General features: G+C 54.0%; 2 protein-coding genes across 2 annotated transcripts; one reads left to right on the plus strand and one right to left on the minus strand.

Moving 5' to 3' along the window:
- Positions 1-1,916: 1,916 nt before the first annotated feature.
- On the minus strand, positions 1,917-13,120 carry ANAPC2 (anaphase promoting complex subunit 2). The gene is made up of 13 exons (XM_034067321.1): positions 12,978-13,120; positions 11,689-12,311; positions 11,071-11,203; positions 8,194-8,368; positions 7,932-8,051; positions 7,287-7,404; positions 7,023-7,204; positions 6,749-6,890; positions 5,942-6,017; positions 5,178-5,381; positions 3,334-3,463; positions 2,770-3,005; positions 1,917-2,375 (listed from the first exon to the last, which is right to left on the minus strand). The coding sequence occupies exons 1-13, from the start codon at positions 13,059-13,061 to the stop codon at positions 2,163-2,165; spliced, it is 2,436 nt and encodes an 811-aa protein (XP_033923212.1). The 5' UTR covers positions 13,062-13,120; the 3' UTR covers positions 1,917-2,162.
- Positions 13,117-15,458, plus strand: SSNA1 (Sjoegren syndrome nuclear autoantigen 1 homolog). The gene is made up of 3 exons (XM_034067322.1): positions 13,117-13,171; positions 13,236-13,435; positions 15,245-15,458. The coding sequence occupies exons 1-3, from the start codon at positions 13,120-13,122 to the stop codon at positions 15,365-15,367; spliced, it is 375 nt and encodes a 124-aa protein (XP_033923213.1). The 5' UTR covers positions 13,117-13,119; the 3' UTR covers positions 15,368-15,458.
- Positions 15,459-16,110: the final 652 nt, after the last annotated feature.

A 16,110-nucleotide genomic window follows, 5' to 3' on the forward strand; every position in this document is an offset into this window, starting at 1 on the left:
ACAGCGTGCTCAGACACTCGATGGTCAGCCAAGAGAGGCGCAGGATGTGCCCTGTCACACCCCAGCGCTCCAGCTGCCCCGTGGCTCCCACCCTCCTGATGCTTCCCTGTCCTCAGCTTCCTTTCCTGGAAAACACCCCAAAGCAAAGCACAGGGAGCTGGGAAAGGCAGCCCTGCGGCTCTGCACCTGCAGCACACACAGGGAAGAGGTGTCCTGAGGGATGTCTGCACAACCGGCCCGTGTCCTGCTCCCGCTCGCACTCATGGGCATGTGGGGTTTGGATGGAGCCCAGGCACTTGTGGGCTGCTTTGATTTATCCAGCGTGGGTGAGTGTCTGAGTTGAGCAAAGGCACAAGGAGCTGAGCAGCCTCCGAGGGAAGGTGAAGACTTGACGGAATCTGGAGAATGCTCCAGGAGGTGGTTCCCACAAGGGAAAACCCACCAAGACCTGCTGCAGGAGCACCCAGCGGCAGCAGAGACCCCTGCCTGGGGTTGCAGATCAACAGCATTCCATGTCTGGTGTCCTCGACATGGGGCTCCCAGGGATGTCCCCAGCCACATCCCATGCAGGGCACAAGGCTGTGTCCTGGCCCCTCTGCCCAGCCTCAAACAGCAGCAGATCCAGCTGGGTGTCCTGCCAGGGGCTGCTGGGGATCCTCATGCATTTCCCTTCCCAGCCTGCTGCCATTTGGGCCCAGCCACTGCTCATCCTTCTTGGCTCTCCCTGGAGCCTCTACAGCACAAGGGACATTCTAAGCATCACAGCAGAACACACCAGGGTTCCCAGTGCCACAGCAGCATGAGCCAGCAGTGAAGTGCCACAGGGAAACAGGAAAACACGCTCTCACCCTCAAGGGAAAAACAGGAACATGCACAAGGGGAAGATAAGCACCGGCCTCCACTGCCTGCGGCTGCACAAAGCATGAGCCTGGCGGCCCTTCAGGCACTGACAACCCAGGTTAAGTGTTAAATAGGGTGATGTGCAGCCCGTGCTGTCTGTGTTGCAGGAGCTCCCCCTGCCCCTGGAGGCACAGCCATGAGCCAGCCCCGCAGCCTGCTCTGTGTTTCCAGTGTGACCCTTTGCCATCTCAGCTCCAGCTCCTACCCATGGGCTGCAGCAGCACATTCAGCAGAGGACAAAGACTCCCTGGGCTGGGGGAACTCCTTTGCTTCACAGAAAACAAGGTGTTAGTAACCCCCCCCCCCCCCCCCCGGATTCCCCTGCATCCTATGATTCATGTTTCTCCTGATGAGCCAAACTCACCAGAGAGCAGGACTGAGGAAGGGTGAATGCTGTGGAGACAGAACAGAACTGCCCTGCTCGATACCCAGGCTGGGGACACAATGTTTAACCAGGGGAGCAAAAGGATTCTCCCATCCAGCTGCCCCGTTGATCTCAGTGGTGCCCGAAGCTCCACCAGATGATGGCTCAAGGGCAGCCCTGTGGTACTGGGAGATGCAAATCCGTGCCATGGTAAAGCAATCCGACCACTGCCTCAATAAATCCACTCAATTATCCTCCCAGACCCAACAGGTTGCTCGGAGGAACTGCTACATCTCACCCATCTAAAGCATTCCTCATCCCACAGTGAAATTATTCCACCCAATTTAAGAGTCCCAAACAAGGAGAAGCAGGCCCTGGGCTCCTCCCATGTAAGCTAAAGGAGACAGCATTAGCCCTTGCTTCTGTGCAGGGTCTCACCCATCACAGCCAGATGCAAGATGCTGCTCTAGCCACACAAAGAGACCCAGACAGCAACTGGAGCCAAGAGCCCCCTCCCAAAATCTTCTGGGGACAGATGAGACCCAGTGAAAGGGAGACGGTGCCCAGCAGATGGGGGAGTTTCCTCCCTGCCCTTCCAGCATGGAAATGCTGATGCCAAGAGTGGAAAGAGGCGAGGAGAGATGGCACCATCTGAAAAAGGAGACTGCTGGCTTTTATTAACCAGTGAAATGGGCCCAGACACTCACATTAAGGGAAGAAAAGCAAAGTGGGGAGCAGGCCCAGACCCAGGAGTTGGGGTGTGCATGGCCCAGGCTGCTCCTGAGCTGTCTCCAAGCAGAAAAGGACACCCATCCGGGGAAAAGGGCACAGAGAAAGTACCCAGAGCTGGGGGGCACCAGGAGCTGAGCACAGGCCTGGAGCAGGGACACTGGCCCCCTTAGTTGCAGTTCTTGGGCAGGCGATAGACACCTCCGGAGTAGATGAGCTGCTGGTCCCGGACCTTCTTCTGGAGGAAACCCTGGAGCTCTTGGATATCGATTTCTGTCACCACGGGGCCTGTCATCACAAACATCTTCAGCATGCTGTGAATCCTCTCCAAGGACAGGCTCTCCAGGTTGGTCAGCATGGCCTGGATGTACGTCCAGAACAGCTGCAGAGGACACACAGCAACAGTAAATCACATGGACATCTGTACCATGAGGAAAGGGGTGCTTTAGCATCCTGTATCCCGAACACAGAGCAGGGCTGGAGCTGGCAGCAAGTGCTGCTTTCAGCCATGAGTGTTTGGTTTTTAAACAGAACAGCATCAGGTGCTGGGACACACAGCAGGGCACTTCTCTGGAGGGACGGCTGCAAACCAGCACATGCACCAATGAGCATTAATCAAGAGATACCCACTTCAAACACCCTCCAAAAACCCGGACTTGCCATGGAAACTGCAAATCCAAAATGCATCAACTTAATCAGATTCCCCAGTCCCAAAAGCAGGGGATGTTTGCATCATCCTGCTGCCTTTGCAGGCAGCCAAGACACACGGACAGTACCTGCAGCTCTTCCTCTTTCTGGTCAGCCTGCGAGGCCATGGCAGAGTCCCCCTCCTCATCACTGTCTATCAGAACGACCTTCTCCACCTGGTCCTTCTGCTCCTCCTCAATCACAGTGAAGGTGCCCTGCGGCTCCTCTCTCAGGACACCCTGCTGCAGCCACAGCGTCATCTTGCGCTTCAGCGACGTCACGGGCACCTTGAGCACCTCACTCAGCTCCGTCAGTGTCCATGTACCTGCAGAGAGCACAGGTATCAGAGAAGAGAACAGGACATCTGCCCACCTCCAGCATGCCAGAGCTTAGTAAGAGGATGGGGAAGGCTGGGGAGCCACTGTCGGGAGCAAGCAGTGACTGCCTGAACACAGAGTGCTGAGCTGTGGCCCTGCTGGGTGGTATCTCCTAGGAGAGCTGGAGACCTGCCTGCGTGCTGTGGTAGATGCAAGCCCATGAACCAGGTCTTGGTCCTGCTCTCAGAGCCTTCAGCCACCCCAGTACCACGGCCTTCCCCCCCACCCCTGGGAAGCTCACAGACACAGGGGTAGCACCGAGCCGCTGCCACTCACTCTTGGTCTGGAAGTGCAGGATGATGGCAGCGTGCACAGGAGACACAGACAGCGAGAGGGTGCGATCCGCCAGCTCCACGTCCAAGCTCACCAGGCCCAGGTGGTACTTCCAGTTCAGGGTCCTCATGGCCTGGAAAAGGGAAACCAGCCGCTCACAGCAGATCTTCCAGCAGGAACCACTCAGTGCTGCATTACTGCAAATGCCCCTCTGCACATCACACACCTCTGCCAGGTACCAAAGCTGCTCCCCTCTCATGAGACACCCAGCACTGCCACCATCCCTCATGGGGAACATCCTCCTCAGCACGAGTTGTTGTTCAGCCCTTACCAAAGACCAGTGCCCCTCTCCTGCATAAAAGCCAGTTACTGAGTTCCCTGGTAGGGTAATGCACAGGTTGAGGAAACACTGGAAGACCAACTGGGTTGCTCAGGACAAAGTCCGACTGGAAAAGAAATATCCATCTGGGGCAGGATTTCCACAGAAGAGCAGCAGTCTCTTCTGATACTGATGTGAGAAGAGCATTGCTTGCTTTAAGGCTGAGGATGCTCAAGAAGGCTGCTCCCTCCTTCATAGAATCCCAGACTGGTTTGTGTTGGAAGGGACCTTAAAGCTCATCCAGTTCCAACCCCACCCCACCTTCCACTAGAGCAGCTTGCTCCAAGCCCAGTCCAACCTGGCCTTGAACACTGGCACGGATGGGGCAGCCACATTCATACTCTCCTAACTAACTTTTCTGCAGGCACAGACATCAGCTGGAATCCCCATCTGGCATGCAGCTATGGGAGAAGAGATGGGATCTAGGATCTGGGAACTTCCAAGCCTCATGGCACATATCACCTCACGTATAATAACAAGAAAGGATACAGAAACCCAAGCTGGAAGTGGAGTCAGAGCACAAGTGGACAGTTAAAGAGGAACATCTGCATAAGGCACCAAACTGTGTTCAGGTTGGCTACAAAGAACCACCTGCATGTGCACACAGACACCGCACCAGCCTAACTGCTAAATCTGAACCATCCATGCTCCAGATGTGTTCTGCACTCCAGCAGGTAAGAAGCTCCAAGACAAGAAAGCCAAGACCACAACTCTGGAAATGACCTACATCTCTCTTTGATTTCCAGACAGATGCTCCTGCTTCCGACCCACTCTGTATGTGCAATGCAAGACGCACCTCAGCCTTCTCTATGTGATTAACTGCCATAATCAAGCACCCAAGGAACACAAAAGAATATTGCACAGTTGCTTATATTTCCTCTGTCTGTCTCCATTCCATGCTGCTTATAAAGACACAGATTCTATATCTGAGACACTGTCAAAAATACTTGCACCTAAACTGTCTAACATGTTCAGGAACCCTCCAGGAATGGATGAAACAACGCAGGGGAAACCACAGGCAGAAGAGGCAGCAGCATTCACCTAACTCCAGACCAAGGGAATCTTCAAATGAGACCATGTTAAAAGAGATTTTTTTCAAGAGGACAAACAGGGGAGGAGAGCACCAGAGCAGTGAAGAACAGAGGCCCAACAGGGACAGGAGGTCACTTCTGCTACTACAGAACTTAGGCCAACAAGCTTAAGAACTTCCAGTTCAGAACCAGTTTAACCAACAAACACGGTCATGTTGTAGAGAAGTCTCCTACCAAGCTGCAATCACCACAACGACCAGGCACCCCACAGAGATCAACCCTTCCTTTGGCTCAGCTTAGCTACTGCAGCCTCCAACAGTGATTCAAAGCTGAAGGACTCTGGGGTTCCACTGTAACAGTGTGCGTGTACTAGCAGCTAAAGGCAAAGGGATGTTAAAGGGGACTTCCCAAAACCCATATAACAAAGTCTGCCTCACCTTTAATTTCTCATACTTCTTGGAATAGGCTTCCATGGCTTCCTTGACCTGCTCTGGAAGCTCCAGCTTCTCCTCTTTCAGTGGTGGCCAGAACTCACTGGACAGGATAACAGCCACGAGGCTGAAGGGTGGCCTCTCCTCCTCTGGGAGCTTCTCTTCTTCATCACGGATGTTGGCGTTAATGCGTCGGGAGTCTGCCATATCCTGGAAAAGGCAGAGGAAGCTCAGGCAGCCCCTTCTCCACAGGTCAGTGTTAACCATTAGTAAACCTCAACAAGGAGCCCAGCGTTGTCTCCAACTGATGATGGGGACATTAGACAGGACACAATTGTGTGTCTGCTGCAAAGTCTGCTGCGTACTCAGAAACATCTGTGGGGGGGTTGAGGAAGGGCCTGCAGCTCAACACTGCCCTGCACTGGAGTCCCTCAGACCTGTGTCCTTCTCAAGGTGCTCCAAGTGAATTAAACTCCAGAGTCCCAACCTTAGAGGAGCTGGAAGAGCTCAGCTCTTAAATGCCAGGGTACTGTACTGCAGGAAAGGCAGGAGAGACAACAGCACTGGAGCAACCATCCCCAGGGTCAATAACACAACCCACAGGGCTGAAAAACCAGACTTGATTTGCATGCACTTCTCCCTGTCCTGAAGCAGCGCCCTCACTGGGATTTTGGGAACCCAACTTTCCTAAAAGACCATTTTTTGGCTGCTTCTCTTCCCCAACAAGCTCAAAACACCAGGATTTAAATTCCATTAATAAAGAAAGTTACTTTTAACATGACTTCACAATAGTGCATCTGAGCTTCCCCAAACCGCAGCTTCAGCAGCTCCACGTTGCGGATCTCCCTGGTAAGAGAAACAGCAGATCAGGCCCAGGTCCCTCAGCCAACAAGCCTGGCTTGGCCTCCACCCCTTGCAACACAGCCCAGAGAGGTAGACCCTGGCACAGCGTGCTCCTCCTGGGAGCCTTGCACTGCTCTTTATCTGAACAGGATGCCTCCCAGCATCTAAGTGAGGAACAACCTCTGGAGGCCAGCAGCTTTTTCAAGACATTCCCATCCCTTTCATTTGGATGAGCATTGTGTGTAGCCATCCCCTCAACAACACAGAGCAACCTCAGCATTTGGTGAGCCACTTGCCTGAGTTTGCCCATCCTAGATATGGTTTGCAGTAGAAGCACTTCACAGACAGGAAAACCACTGAGCTGTTGAATCAAGAGACACAGCTGTGTTGCAACTGAGGTTTCCTGATGCTTCATCCCTTTTGCTTGCTTGGACACTTTCTGCTGACCCTCAGCAGCCTGTGCAGGTTGTGAGGGTCACTAGAATGTGTGAGATGGAGCTAAGGGGGTGTTGGTGCCTCCAATTTCCTACGTGCTGCCCTACTAGTGCAAGCCAAGGGCAGGAGTGAGCAGGAAGCAGTGTGAGAAGTGAGCACATGAAATTCTAGATGCAAACCCAAAGCTACAGAGAAAATGGCCAAAGACATTCCTGGCATTCATAGGAGTTAGTCTGAAGCACACCTTTATCAGGTGATTTCACCATGGAATGCCCTGGGCTTGGGCACTTGGACCTCACCTCTCAGCACTGTAGTTGAACTGATGCAGCAGCCGGTCGGCCAGAAGCGTGCGGTACTCATTGATGAACAGGTCTTTGCTGCCGTAGATGCTCACCAGGAGGCTGATGATGTCTGAGGAACGACGCTTGGAACTTGATTTTCCTAGTGAAATCCAGCAGACAACAGTGTGAGATCAACAGAGACTTGCCCCAGCTCAGCTCAGAGGACAAGCAAACGAGCTGCTCATGGCTGCAGCCCACCAGACTACTATGACTTCTGGTCTTGGCATCTAACCTGGATCTGCATCAACTGGGTCAGGAACCCAGTCCCCTGGTTCTGCAATGTCATCGTCACTCTCCTGCCCATTCTCCAGGGTCACTGGGTCAGCTTTTGAGAGCTCGTTTGCAAGATCACCGGAGCCCTCAGCATCCCCTGTGAGACCAGCCACAATCTGCCGCACCGTGTCCTCCCGTGTCCTGCCAACAGCAACAGAAACAGAGCAAGGGAAGGGAAGAGGAGGGAAAGGGGATGCCTAAGGCTGCCCTACAAGCCTCTTACCTCAAATACTTCCTGATGGGCTCACAGGCAACCTCCAGGATAACCATGGAGGGGTCAAGCTCCCGCAAGGCCTTGATAGCTGAGATATACAGAGTGATGATGTCGGATGTATTGACTCCTACAGGAATGGGGCAGAGAGAGTTAAGAGTCCCAGAGCACAGACTAATGGCTTGGCTGCAAGGAGCCTGGATGCTGCAAGCCCTTGGTTTGAACAATGGAGTCGGAGGCAAAGGGCTTGCTGCCCTGCTGCCCCAGCCAAAGGGAGAGATCAGATCCATGTGTCTGAGAAACCAGTTCCAACTGTCAACACAGGCTCAGAGCACACCAAAAACCAGCTGAGCCCCAACTGTGCATGAGGAGCTCCAACCACACACAGCAAAGAAGCCTGTTCCCACCTGGACCAAAGCTAAACTTCCAGTGCAGCTCCTCGCCATACTGTGAAAATGGGGCAAAAATGGGCTGGCTATAACCATCTACTGCTGTCCATGCACAGCTGAACACAGAGAGCATGCGATATGCCCAGCCTGACAGCCTCTCACTACGCAAACACAAGATCAGATGCTGGCTCCCAGTAGATCCCCACTCATGCCCAGGTTCCTCACAGCACAACGCGTGTTACAAGACACACGGGGATGCAAAACCCACCTGGATGCAGAAGCCGCATTTCCAGAGCACTTTTCAGGGAGCTGAGCAGCTGCTGCCTCTGATTAGTCCTTTCCAGGCAGAACTTGAGGTCCTCCACTGCAGGCTTCGACTCTGGGAAATCTACAAACCAAGCAGTGACTATGAACAGTGGCCATGCTCCTTTGGAAGGCAGGAGGAGGCAGCGTGGCACATCAGGGGACAGATCTGTCATTCATCCCATCCAAGTCCAAGAGTGAATGAACACTGAGCGGGTCTCACCTACCTCGAATAATGCTGAAGAGCTCTTCAATGCGCATGCTGGCGTAGATGCGGTAGAAGAACCTTTGGACGTGGCACCGCCAGCGCTTGAGGGTGCTGCTGGCTTCTGAAGAGGAGCGAGCAGAGGGACCATCTTGCAGGAAAACCCTGCTGAGCCAGCCAATTACCTTCTCGATCCACTGCACAAGGACAGGGAGAGCACAGTGGTGAGCACTGCAGCTGGATGCACAGCTGGATCCCACACTTAACCCCTCACCCCACAGCTACCACAGCAAGCAGAAATGGGCAGCTAGAAAAGGACAGCACCACCTCCAGCCACTCTCCAAATGCACCCTGGCCTGGGTTACAGCTGAGGATCATAGCATGGTTTGGGTTGGAAGGGACCTTAAAGCTCCTCCAGCTCCAACACCTGCCACGGGCAGGGACATCTTACAGTGGAGCAGCTTGCTCCAAGCCCCTGTGTCCAACCTGGCCTTGAATGTGAACTTTAACTAAAGATACAGTATACACACTATGCAGATGTATCTGAGAAAATAAGGGGTGACTCAGGACTGTGCATGGGTGTTGGGCTCCAGAAAGGAGCACCATCCTCAACCCAAAATCTCTAAAATTCCTGAAATCAATGAAGAGCAATCAAGCCATGCCAGGGGCTCAACCACCCAAACTCAGGCACTTGAAACCAAGACTTCAAATACCAGCCCACACAATGGATGACAAAATGAAAAACTGAAAAGGGAGCATCAGAAGGTTCGATGTTTTACGTATTTGAGGTTGAGTTTTCTCAGAGAAATGTGTAATTGGCAAATTTCAATGTCTGGATGTTCAAGAGAAGTGTTTGGGGTTTTTTCTTCATTCCTCCTTTAAGGTGACAAATTGTGGCACTTCTTAGGATAGTACCTGAGTATTAATAATTACTGGATATTTAGTATTTTTTATAACTAGATTTCCACAGCCTGAAACACAAATGCTAAGTCAAGGTCTGGTTCTGGTCAGTTTTAATCACCTACTAGAATGGGTTGCCCAGGGAGGTTGTGAATGCTCCATCCCTGGCAGTGTTCAAGGCCAGGCTGGATGAAGCCTTGGATGAGATGGTTTAGTGTGAGGTGTCCCTGCCCATGGCAGGGGGGTTGGAACTGGATAACATTAAGGTCCTTTCCAACCCTAACTATTCTATGATTCACCTGAGGAAACAAAGAATGAAATGCACAAGTTCTGCCAATGACAGGGCAGGATGAAAGCAAGGACTACAGAAGACTTGGGCACCAAGCTGGGCAAAACTGTGGCACAGTGGATAAGGAATGTTCCTAAAGGCCGAAGGGAAGGGCTGTAACTGATGCCACACCACTCAGTTTTAAGGAATATAATTATTATCAAACCAACCCACTTTTCCCCATGAGTTTATCTCTCTGAGTGCTCCAGTTACAGCCCAGTTGTGAGCTGACCCCCAGAGCTGCTGCTGCTGTGTCTCACACGGGCTTGCTCTCAGCACCTGGACTTTCAGCAGGCTGCTTCTCAGACTCTTTTCTCCTGTTTTACCTTTCTCTTGCCAGGCTTGTGCTTTTCTGCCTTAAAATCATCTCTTCCTAATTCTGACACGCTCCAATACTCTGCAGCCAAAGAGACCTTGCAACGTCTGGCAAGTGGAATGCAGCTGCCATTTTCTCTCAAACAAGATCCACTCAAACAAAAGCTTTTCACACCAGCTCCAATAAAGGAAGTGTTGCAGGGCAACTAATGGGAAGTAAACAGAAAGTGACTGCTGATGCTTGCAGGCAACAAAAGAGGCTGGCATGGGAAACAGCAAGGAGACCACGGAACCAGAAAGTGGCTGGATTTGCACAGCAAACTGACTTCATGGCTTGCTCTTTGACACAGGCAAAGGAACAAGGAGCACAGGGAAGACTGCAGAGCCACGGCTGTATCCTGGAAAAGCCATAACCTGGAGAAGAGTCTGACTTTAACGACACACTGGGTAAAGAGCCCAACACAAACTTGGTTCAAGGCAGTAGCAAAACAACTAGGTAGCTGCAAGGAAGGAATTCAGTTCTCTGCAGTCCAATGTCCAATGGTGAGATCTATCACAGAATCCCAGCCTGGTTTGTGTTGGGACCTTAAGATCCAGTTCCAATCTCTGCCATGGGCAGGAACCCCTTCCACTGGAGCAGCTTGCTCGAAGCCCCTGTGTCCAACCTGGCCTTGAACACTGCCAGGGATGGGGCAGCCACAGCTTCTCTGGGCACCCTGTGCCAGCGCCTCAGCACCCTCACAGGGAAGAGCTTCTGCCTAAGAACTCATCTCAGTCTCCCCTGTTCCAGTCTGAACCCATCACCCCTTGTCCTATTGCTACAGTCCCTGATGAAGAGCTCCTCTCCAGCATCCTTGTAGCCCCCTTCAGACACTGGAAGCTGCTCTGGGGTCTCCACTCAGCTTCTCTTCTCCAGTATGAAAAGCCCCAATGTTCTCAGCCTATCTTTGTATGGGAGGTGCTCCAGCAAACATCCTTGCTTCCTATTTTAATAGGGTGCTGAAAAATGGGAAAGACAACAGAAAACAGCCACACAAATTACAATGATGGGCCTACTGATGCAGAGGGAGCGGCCTCTGCGGGCAAGGTGCACCACATGTTCTTGTTGGTAAAACAGAACCACAGCAACTCCCTCATTACTAGGGCCATCAGCAGGTGAAATACAAAGGTCCATTGCACACAGGGCAGAGCAAACCTCCCCCTCAAACACAAATCAAACCAGGGAGCTTTAACCACGTCTCTGCCAGGGGTGGTGGAGTCACAGCTCTGGACCAGAGGTTTTCAGGTTGAATTTGCTTTAGCCTGAGCTGCACCAGGAACACATCTCCCAGGCAGGGCCCTCGCTGCCCTCCTTACCTCCTGGAATTCATTGAGGAAGGAGTGCTCGTATTCCCCCCTGCACCGCTGCTCCATCCTCTCCTCTATCATCCTGTGCAGGATGGTGGTGACGGCATCGGCGCTCACTCTCTCCAGCAGGTTCAGCCGGCGGCTGCAGAGACCAACAGTGACTGAGCTCAGAGTGAGGGAACCAAAGGTACGAGCAAACAGGGGCAATCTGACTTCCTGAAGGCACCTTCCTCCCTGCTGCTCCACTGCTGCAGGCCTAGGTCTTAGTTCAAGTGCTCCCATGGCACAGGTATATAACACATGACACTACCACTACCCCATCCTCCTTAGAAACATTATTTTCTGGCCATCAAAAGCTTTCTCATTTAGAAGGGTTTGCTTCCTTGCAGACAGAAGGCCTCCGAGCAAGAAGATACTCTCATATCCAAAGAGAGGGACTTTCTGTCTGAAGATCTGCTCTAGTTCAACCACCAGCTGACAACCAGCCACAGAACCTGTGTCAAGTTCCCTGCCCAGTACCCCAATACAGCCTGACCTCCTGTACTCAGAGATCAAGACCTGCTGCTGCTCCCCACCCAGACCATCTGCTTGCTCTGAGGGACAGCCTCCACCCCATAACGTACGTACAGGATGTCATTGAGCTGCTGAAACTGCTCCATGGCTTTGGGGCACCAGCACTGCTCTCTCCTGCTGCTGCAGCCTGCACACAGTGCGCTCTCTCCTCCACCCTCCTCTGTATCGCTCTCCTGCTCAGTCTCACTCATGCTGCTCTCACATTCATTGGTTCCATCTTCTCCTTTCTTCCACTGCCGCATGTATATCCTGAACGTGCGGCTGTAGAACTGCTGGATCATCTCCTGGAAGGATTTGGTAGTGGAGAAGAAAAGGATAGCTTTGAACATGGTGTAGACCTTCTCTTGCAGCATCTGAGCGCCTGTCCCCAGGAGCAGGCCTGCCTTGGTCCATCTCTCCAGGAGTTCCAGGCTGTTCAGGTAGGGGTCCAGGCGGCACTTGAGGAGGCAGAACACATCCAGAAGGAGTGAGGAGCACTGGGGCTCCTCGGCCGTGTTTTCATACTGGCTGATGCAGTTCCAGAACTCAGGAGCTATATTTGCCTGGAGGTCTGTCTGCAGCACCTCAATGAACCACTCCTCCACGACTGAGTGCAGGTCATAACACCGCAGCACATCCAGGGCTGCCCGCAGGTCAGCATCCTTCAGTGGACCCCCAGCACTGGACCTCGGTGCGGCCTGAAAAGAGGAGGGGATAACAAGTCAAGTCACGGAGCTCTCTAGGAGGATCCGTGGCAGAAGAGACCCTCAGCATAAAGAGCAGGAACCAAATGCACATGGGTTCTGCTGTCAAACAGCATCAAGCGGACGCTGTTCCTCCATGGAGATCTGATGGGGATCCAGCTCCAACCCCTGCCACGGGCAGGGACCCCTTCCCCTGGAGCAGCTGCTCCAAGCCCCTGTGTCCAACCTGGCCTTGAGCACTGCCAGGGATGGGGCATCCTTGTCCTCTGCCACCCCCGGTGGTGGCTCCTGCAGCTCCCGTGCTGGAGCCGCGGCGCTTCCTCGGGTCCCCAGAGCCCGATCCCCCCCCGGCCGTGCCTGGCTCCCCGCGGAGCCGCCGCAGGGACGGGGGCAGCGGAGCCCTGCAGGGCAGTGCTGGACCCGCCGGCCCTCCCCCGGCAGCCCCGCACACACAGCCGCGGCTGCCGGGCCCTCGCTCCAAGCCGTTCCCCCCCAGCCCCGGCACCGAGAACCGGACCCAGAAGCGCAGGGACCGGACCAGGACGGGTTCGCCCCAGGGCCCGCGGTGCCGGCCTGAGGCCCGTGATGGGAGCGGGGAGCAGCGCGGCCCCCCCGCCCGTCCCCGCCCTCCCTTGGCCGGTCCCGGTCCCGGCCCCTCACCAGCCCCAGGGCCGCGGGCGGCACCAGCGCCGTGCTCAGCGTGTGCCAGGCGGCCGAGAGCCGGGCACCCGCCGGCGACTCCATGCGGGCCGCGCCGCAGGAAGGGGCGGAGCGCGGCCGGACGTTGGGCAGGGCCGCGGCGATGAGCGGGGCTGGGGCCGCGCTGCGCGGGTACTGCGGGGAGCTGCAGGCCGGTGAGCGGGGCCGGGGGCGGCGGGGGCCGGGCCGCGGCCGGCGCTGACGGTCGGTGCCGCGCAGGGCTGGCGGAGCTGCGAGCCCGGAGGGACGAGCTGAGCGGGCGGATCCAGGAGCAGGAGGCGGAGCGGGACCGGCTGCAGCGCCGGATCTGGGCCCTCACCCAGCGGCTGGCGGACACCAGCGAGAGCCTGGCCCGGGACCTGGCGGCCCGCGCAGAGCTCGACCGGACCATAGCCGAGACAGAGGCGGTCTGCGGACAGGTACCCCCACCGGCACTCCCGGGCCGGGAGTCCAGAGGAGGCCATGGAGATGCTGCGAGGGCTGGAGCAGCTCTGCTCTGGAGCCAGGCTGAGAGAGCTGGGCTGGGGCAGCCTGGACAAGAGAAGGCTCCTGAAGGGGAGACCTGACAGCAGCTCCAGTGCCTAAAGGGGCTGCAGGAAAGCTGGAGAGGGGCTTGGGACAAGGGCCTGTAGGGACAGGCCAAGGGGAATGGCTTGAACCTGCCCAAGAGAGGGGAGACTGAGCTGAGCTCTTAGGCAGAAGCTCTTCCCTGTGAGGGTGCTGAGGCGCTGGCACAGGGTGCCCAGAGAGAAGGGAGGAACCCATAGCTAAGACATTGACCCAGGAGACCACACGTTCACACAGGTAACAACACACTGCAGTGGCAGAGCTGTTGACCTGCTGACCACTCTGCTTGCCCAACGTGTGATATCATTTATTCTATCATTAATGGAACAGTGTCATTAAAAGAGTAGAGCTGTTGGCCCAGTACAGGGGTAGGAAGGAGACAAACCCCACAAGGGTGCTACCGTTATTTTGCTTCCTCAACACATTCACCTTTCCTGTAGCAGTCAACTGCCAGGCAGGGAGTGCTGGATCCTGCGCATAGAGTAACATTGGAATTCACTTCAGAGTTACACAGTGCTCAGCCAGCCTGCTTTCACAGGAGCAATGATCTTCCTTCTGGGGATAACCAGCATCTGTTTGGTTCAAAAGCACCATTCCCTTGTCAGCTGCTGCTGAAATCCTCCATTTCCCATTTGTTTGTTGAATGGGATCAACCGCTCTCTGTCACATCCTCATCTCCCAAAGTCAGTACCTTCCCATGACAGTTATTTCTCAGGGGGGGACGGAGCTGTTTTCTCAGCCTGCTTCAGGAGCTGATGGTTTGGGGTGAAAGGGAACTCACCTAAAACTTGAACAGCTTACAACTCACGTCGTGAAGCTACACTGACAAACAGCAGCTTCTAGAAGAAATCTTACCCGAGGTACAGGGCACAACAGCCTGCAGATGAACCCATGTTTACTGGAACTTGCCCTCCCCAGCCCCTGAGAGGCACAGGACTCGCTCCACCTTCATCCAGGAACAAGATGGCAACATCCCACCAACACATCCCATCAGTGCCCCATCCTGCAGGCACTTCCCTTCAGCTCTTCTCTGACCACACAGTGATTTCCACAAGCTCATAGGAACATAGATGATCTTGGGGACTGCACCCTCATATCACACCTGATTACAGTTGTCCTCTGTGTTAAAACTAAAATGATGAGATGGACGGGCAGCAAGATCTAAACCTGTTGCAGCCTCGCTTCCTAGAGGATAGTGAGTGGGAGTGTTGGATTACATACAGTGTATGTTAAAAATAAGATAAAATGAATAAAGGGGAAGATTTAATCTAAGGCCATTGTAGACTTAGGCTGGAAGCAAGAAATCTAAAGAGTGCAGTTTTAGCAGTGGAAGATGCCTGAAAGCGGCTCAGCTGAGCACTGTTTCATACTGCTCTGAAAAGGCCAGGTATCAACAGCTCCATTTGAAACCAACCAGCCCACCCAAACCCAACCCGAAGTTCACCCCACGTCCTGCTCCAGAAGTTCTCTGCCTCCTGCTCCAAGACATAAACTGCCCCAGGTGTTCTGTACTCAGAGGTATTCCAGCAGTGAGAGGATGACACATTACTGAGAAGCAGACACGAGGATCCCTCCTGCTGCAGGATAGATCAGCTGAATTCCAAGGGAACTCTCAACCAGTTTATGTAAAAATAAGCTATGTTTATTTCTTCCTTTCCCAGCTCCTGGAGAGTTCTCAGACATTGCTGGATACCCTGGAGGAAGAACCTGGGAATGCTGGTAAAGGCAGCAAGCAGGAAAGCACTTCCAAAGAAAAACAAGCACATGAACAAAAGCATTCCTAAACTTGTTCTTCAGCCTGGACAGCCCTGCTGGTCTGGGAGAGCTCCTGCTCTGGTGCAAGGATGCCATGTTTAATAAAGGTCTTTGTTCTGCAGATTTCCCTTGCAGATGCACTGTGGTGTTAGAGATATGAAGTTAATCCTCAAGTGCTAGAGCTCAGCGTTGGCATCTGCAACAAAATACCCCTTATTTTGAGCACAGTGATGCTGAAGCACAGCCCAGGAGGTGACTTGGCAGCTACTGCCCTCCAGACAGCATTCGCCTTGCTCTGCCAAAAGTAACCTGAGAGTTCCTCTGGTAGAGACCTGGAAGTGCAAAGGCAGCACTCACCGGGGTGCAAATCACAGCTACAGGGTAGAGCCCCACATGCTCCTCTTGAGAAGCACACTCTGCACTCCCATACTCCACTGAGCCTGTCCTAGCCAGAGGAGTTTTAGGCACTGAGAAGAGCACAGGGTGCCCAGAGGAGCTGTGGCTGCCCCATCCCTGGCAGTGTCCAAGGCCAGGTTGGACACAGGGGCTTGGAGCAAGCTGCTCCAGTGGAAGGGGTCCCTGCCCGTGACAGGGGTTGGAGCTGGAGGAGCTTTAAGGTCCCTTCCAACCAGTCCAAACCAGTCTGGGATTTGACAAAGTCAGTGGGAGAAGCTGCAGGATATTGTTGGCTTTAGCATTCCCCATTGATCCAGAGCAGAACAGTCAGGACTGGTTCAGACACCTTGTTCCTAACTTTAATTGCTTTAGCCCC

The sequence above is a fragment of the Melopsittacus undulatus genome, chromosome 11 (genome assembly GCF_012275295.1).
Source record: "Melopsittacus undulatus isolate bMelUnd1 chromosome 11, bMelUnd1.mat.Z, whole genome shotgun sequence".
NCBI lineage: Eukaryota > Metazoa > Chordata > Aves > Psittaciformes > Psittaculidae > Melopsittacus > Melopsittacus undulatus.

Bases quoted from the DNA above. Each gene is read 5' to 3' on its own strand.
- ANAPC2 (XM_034067321.1), bottom strand. From the start codon at position 13,061: ATGGAGTCGCCGGCGGGTGCCCGGCTCTCGGCCGCCTGGCACACGCTG. The intron at 11,204-11,688 runs GTACGTACGTTA...TGGTCTCTGCAG, and splicing joins CAGCAGCTCAATGACATCCT to CCGCCGGCTGAACCTGCTGG. The intron at 8,052-8,193 runs GTAGGTGAGACC...CTTGGTTTGTAG, and splicing joins GCTCTTCAGCATTATTCGAG to ATTTCCCAGAGTCGAAGCCT.
- SSNA1 (XM_034067322.1), top strand. From the start codon at position 13,120: ATGAGCGGGGCTGGGGCCGCGCTGCGCGGGTACTGCGGGGAGCTGCAG. The intron at 13,172-13,235 runs GTGAGCGGGGCC...GGTGCCGCGCAG, and splicing joins CTGCGGGGAGCTGCAGGCCG to GGCTGGCGGAGCTGCGAGCC. The intron at 13,436-15,244 runs GTACCCCCACCG...TTCCTTTCCCAG, and splicing joins CAGAGGCGGTCTGCGGACAG to CTCCTGGAGAGTTCTCAGAC.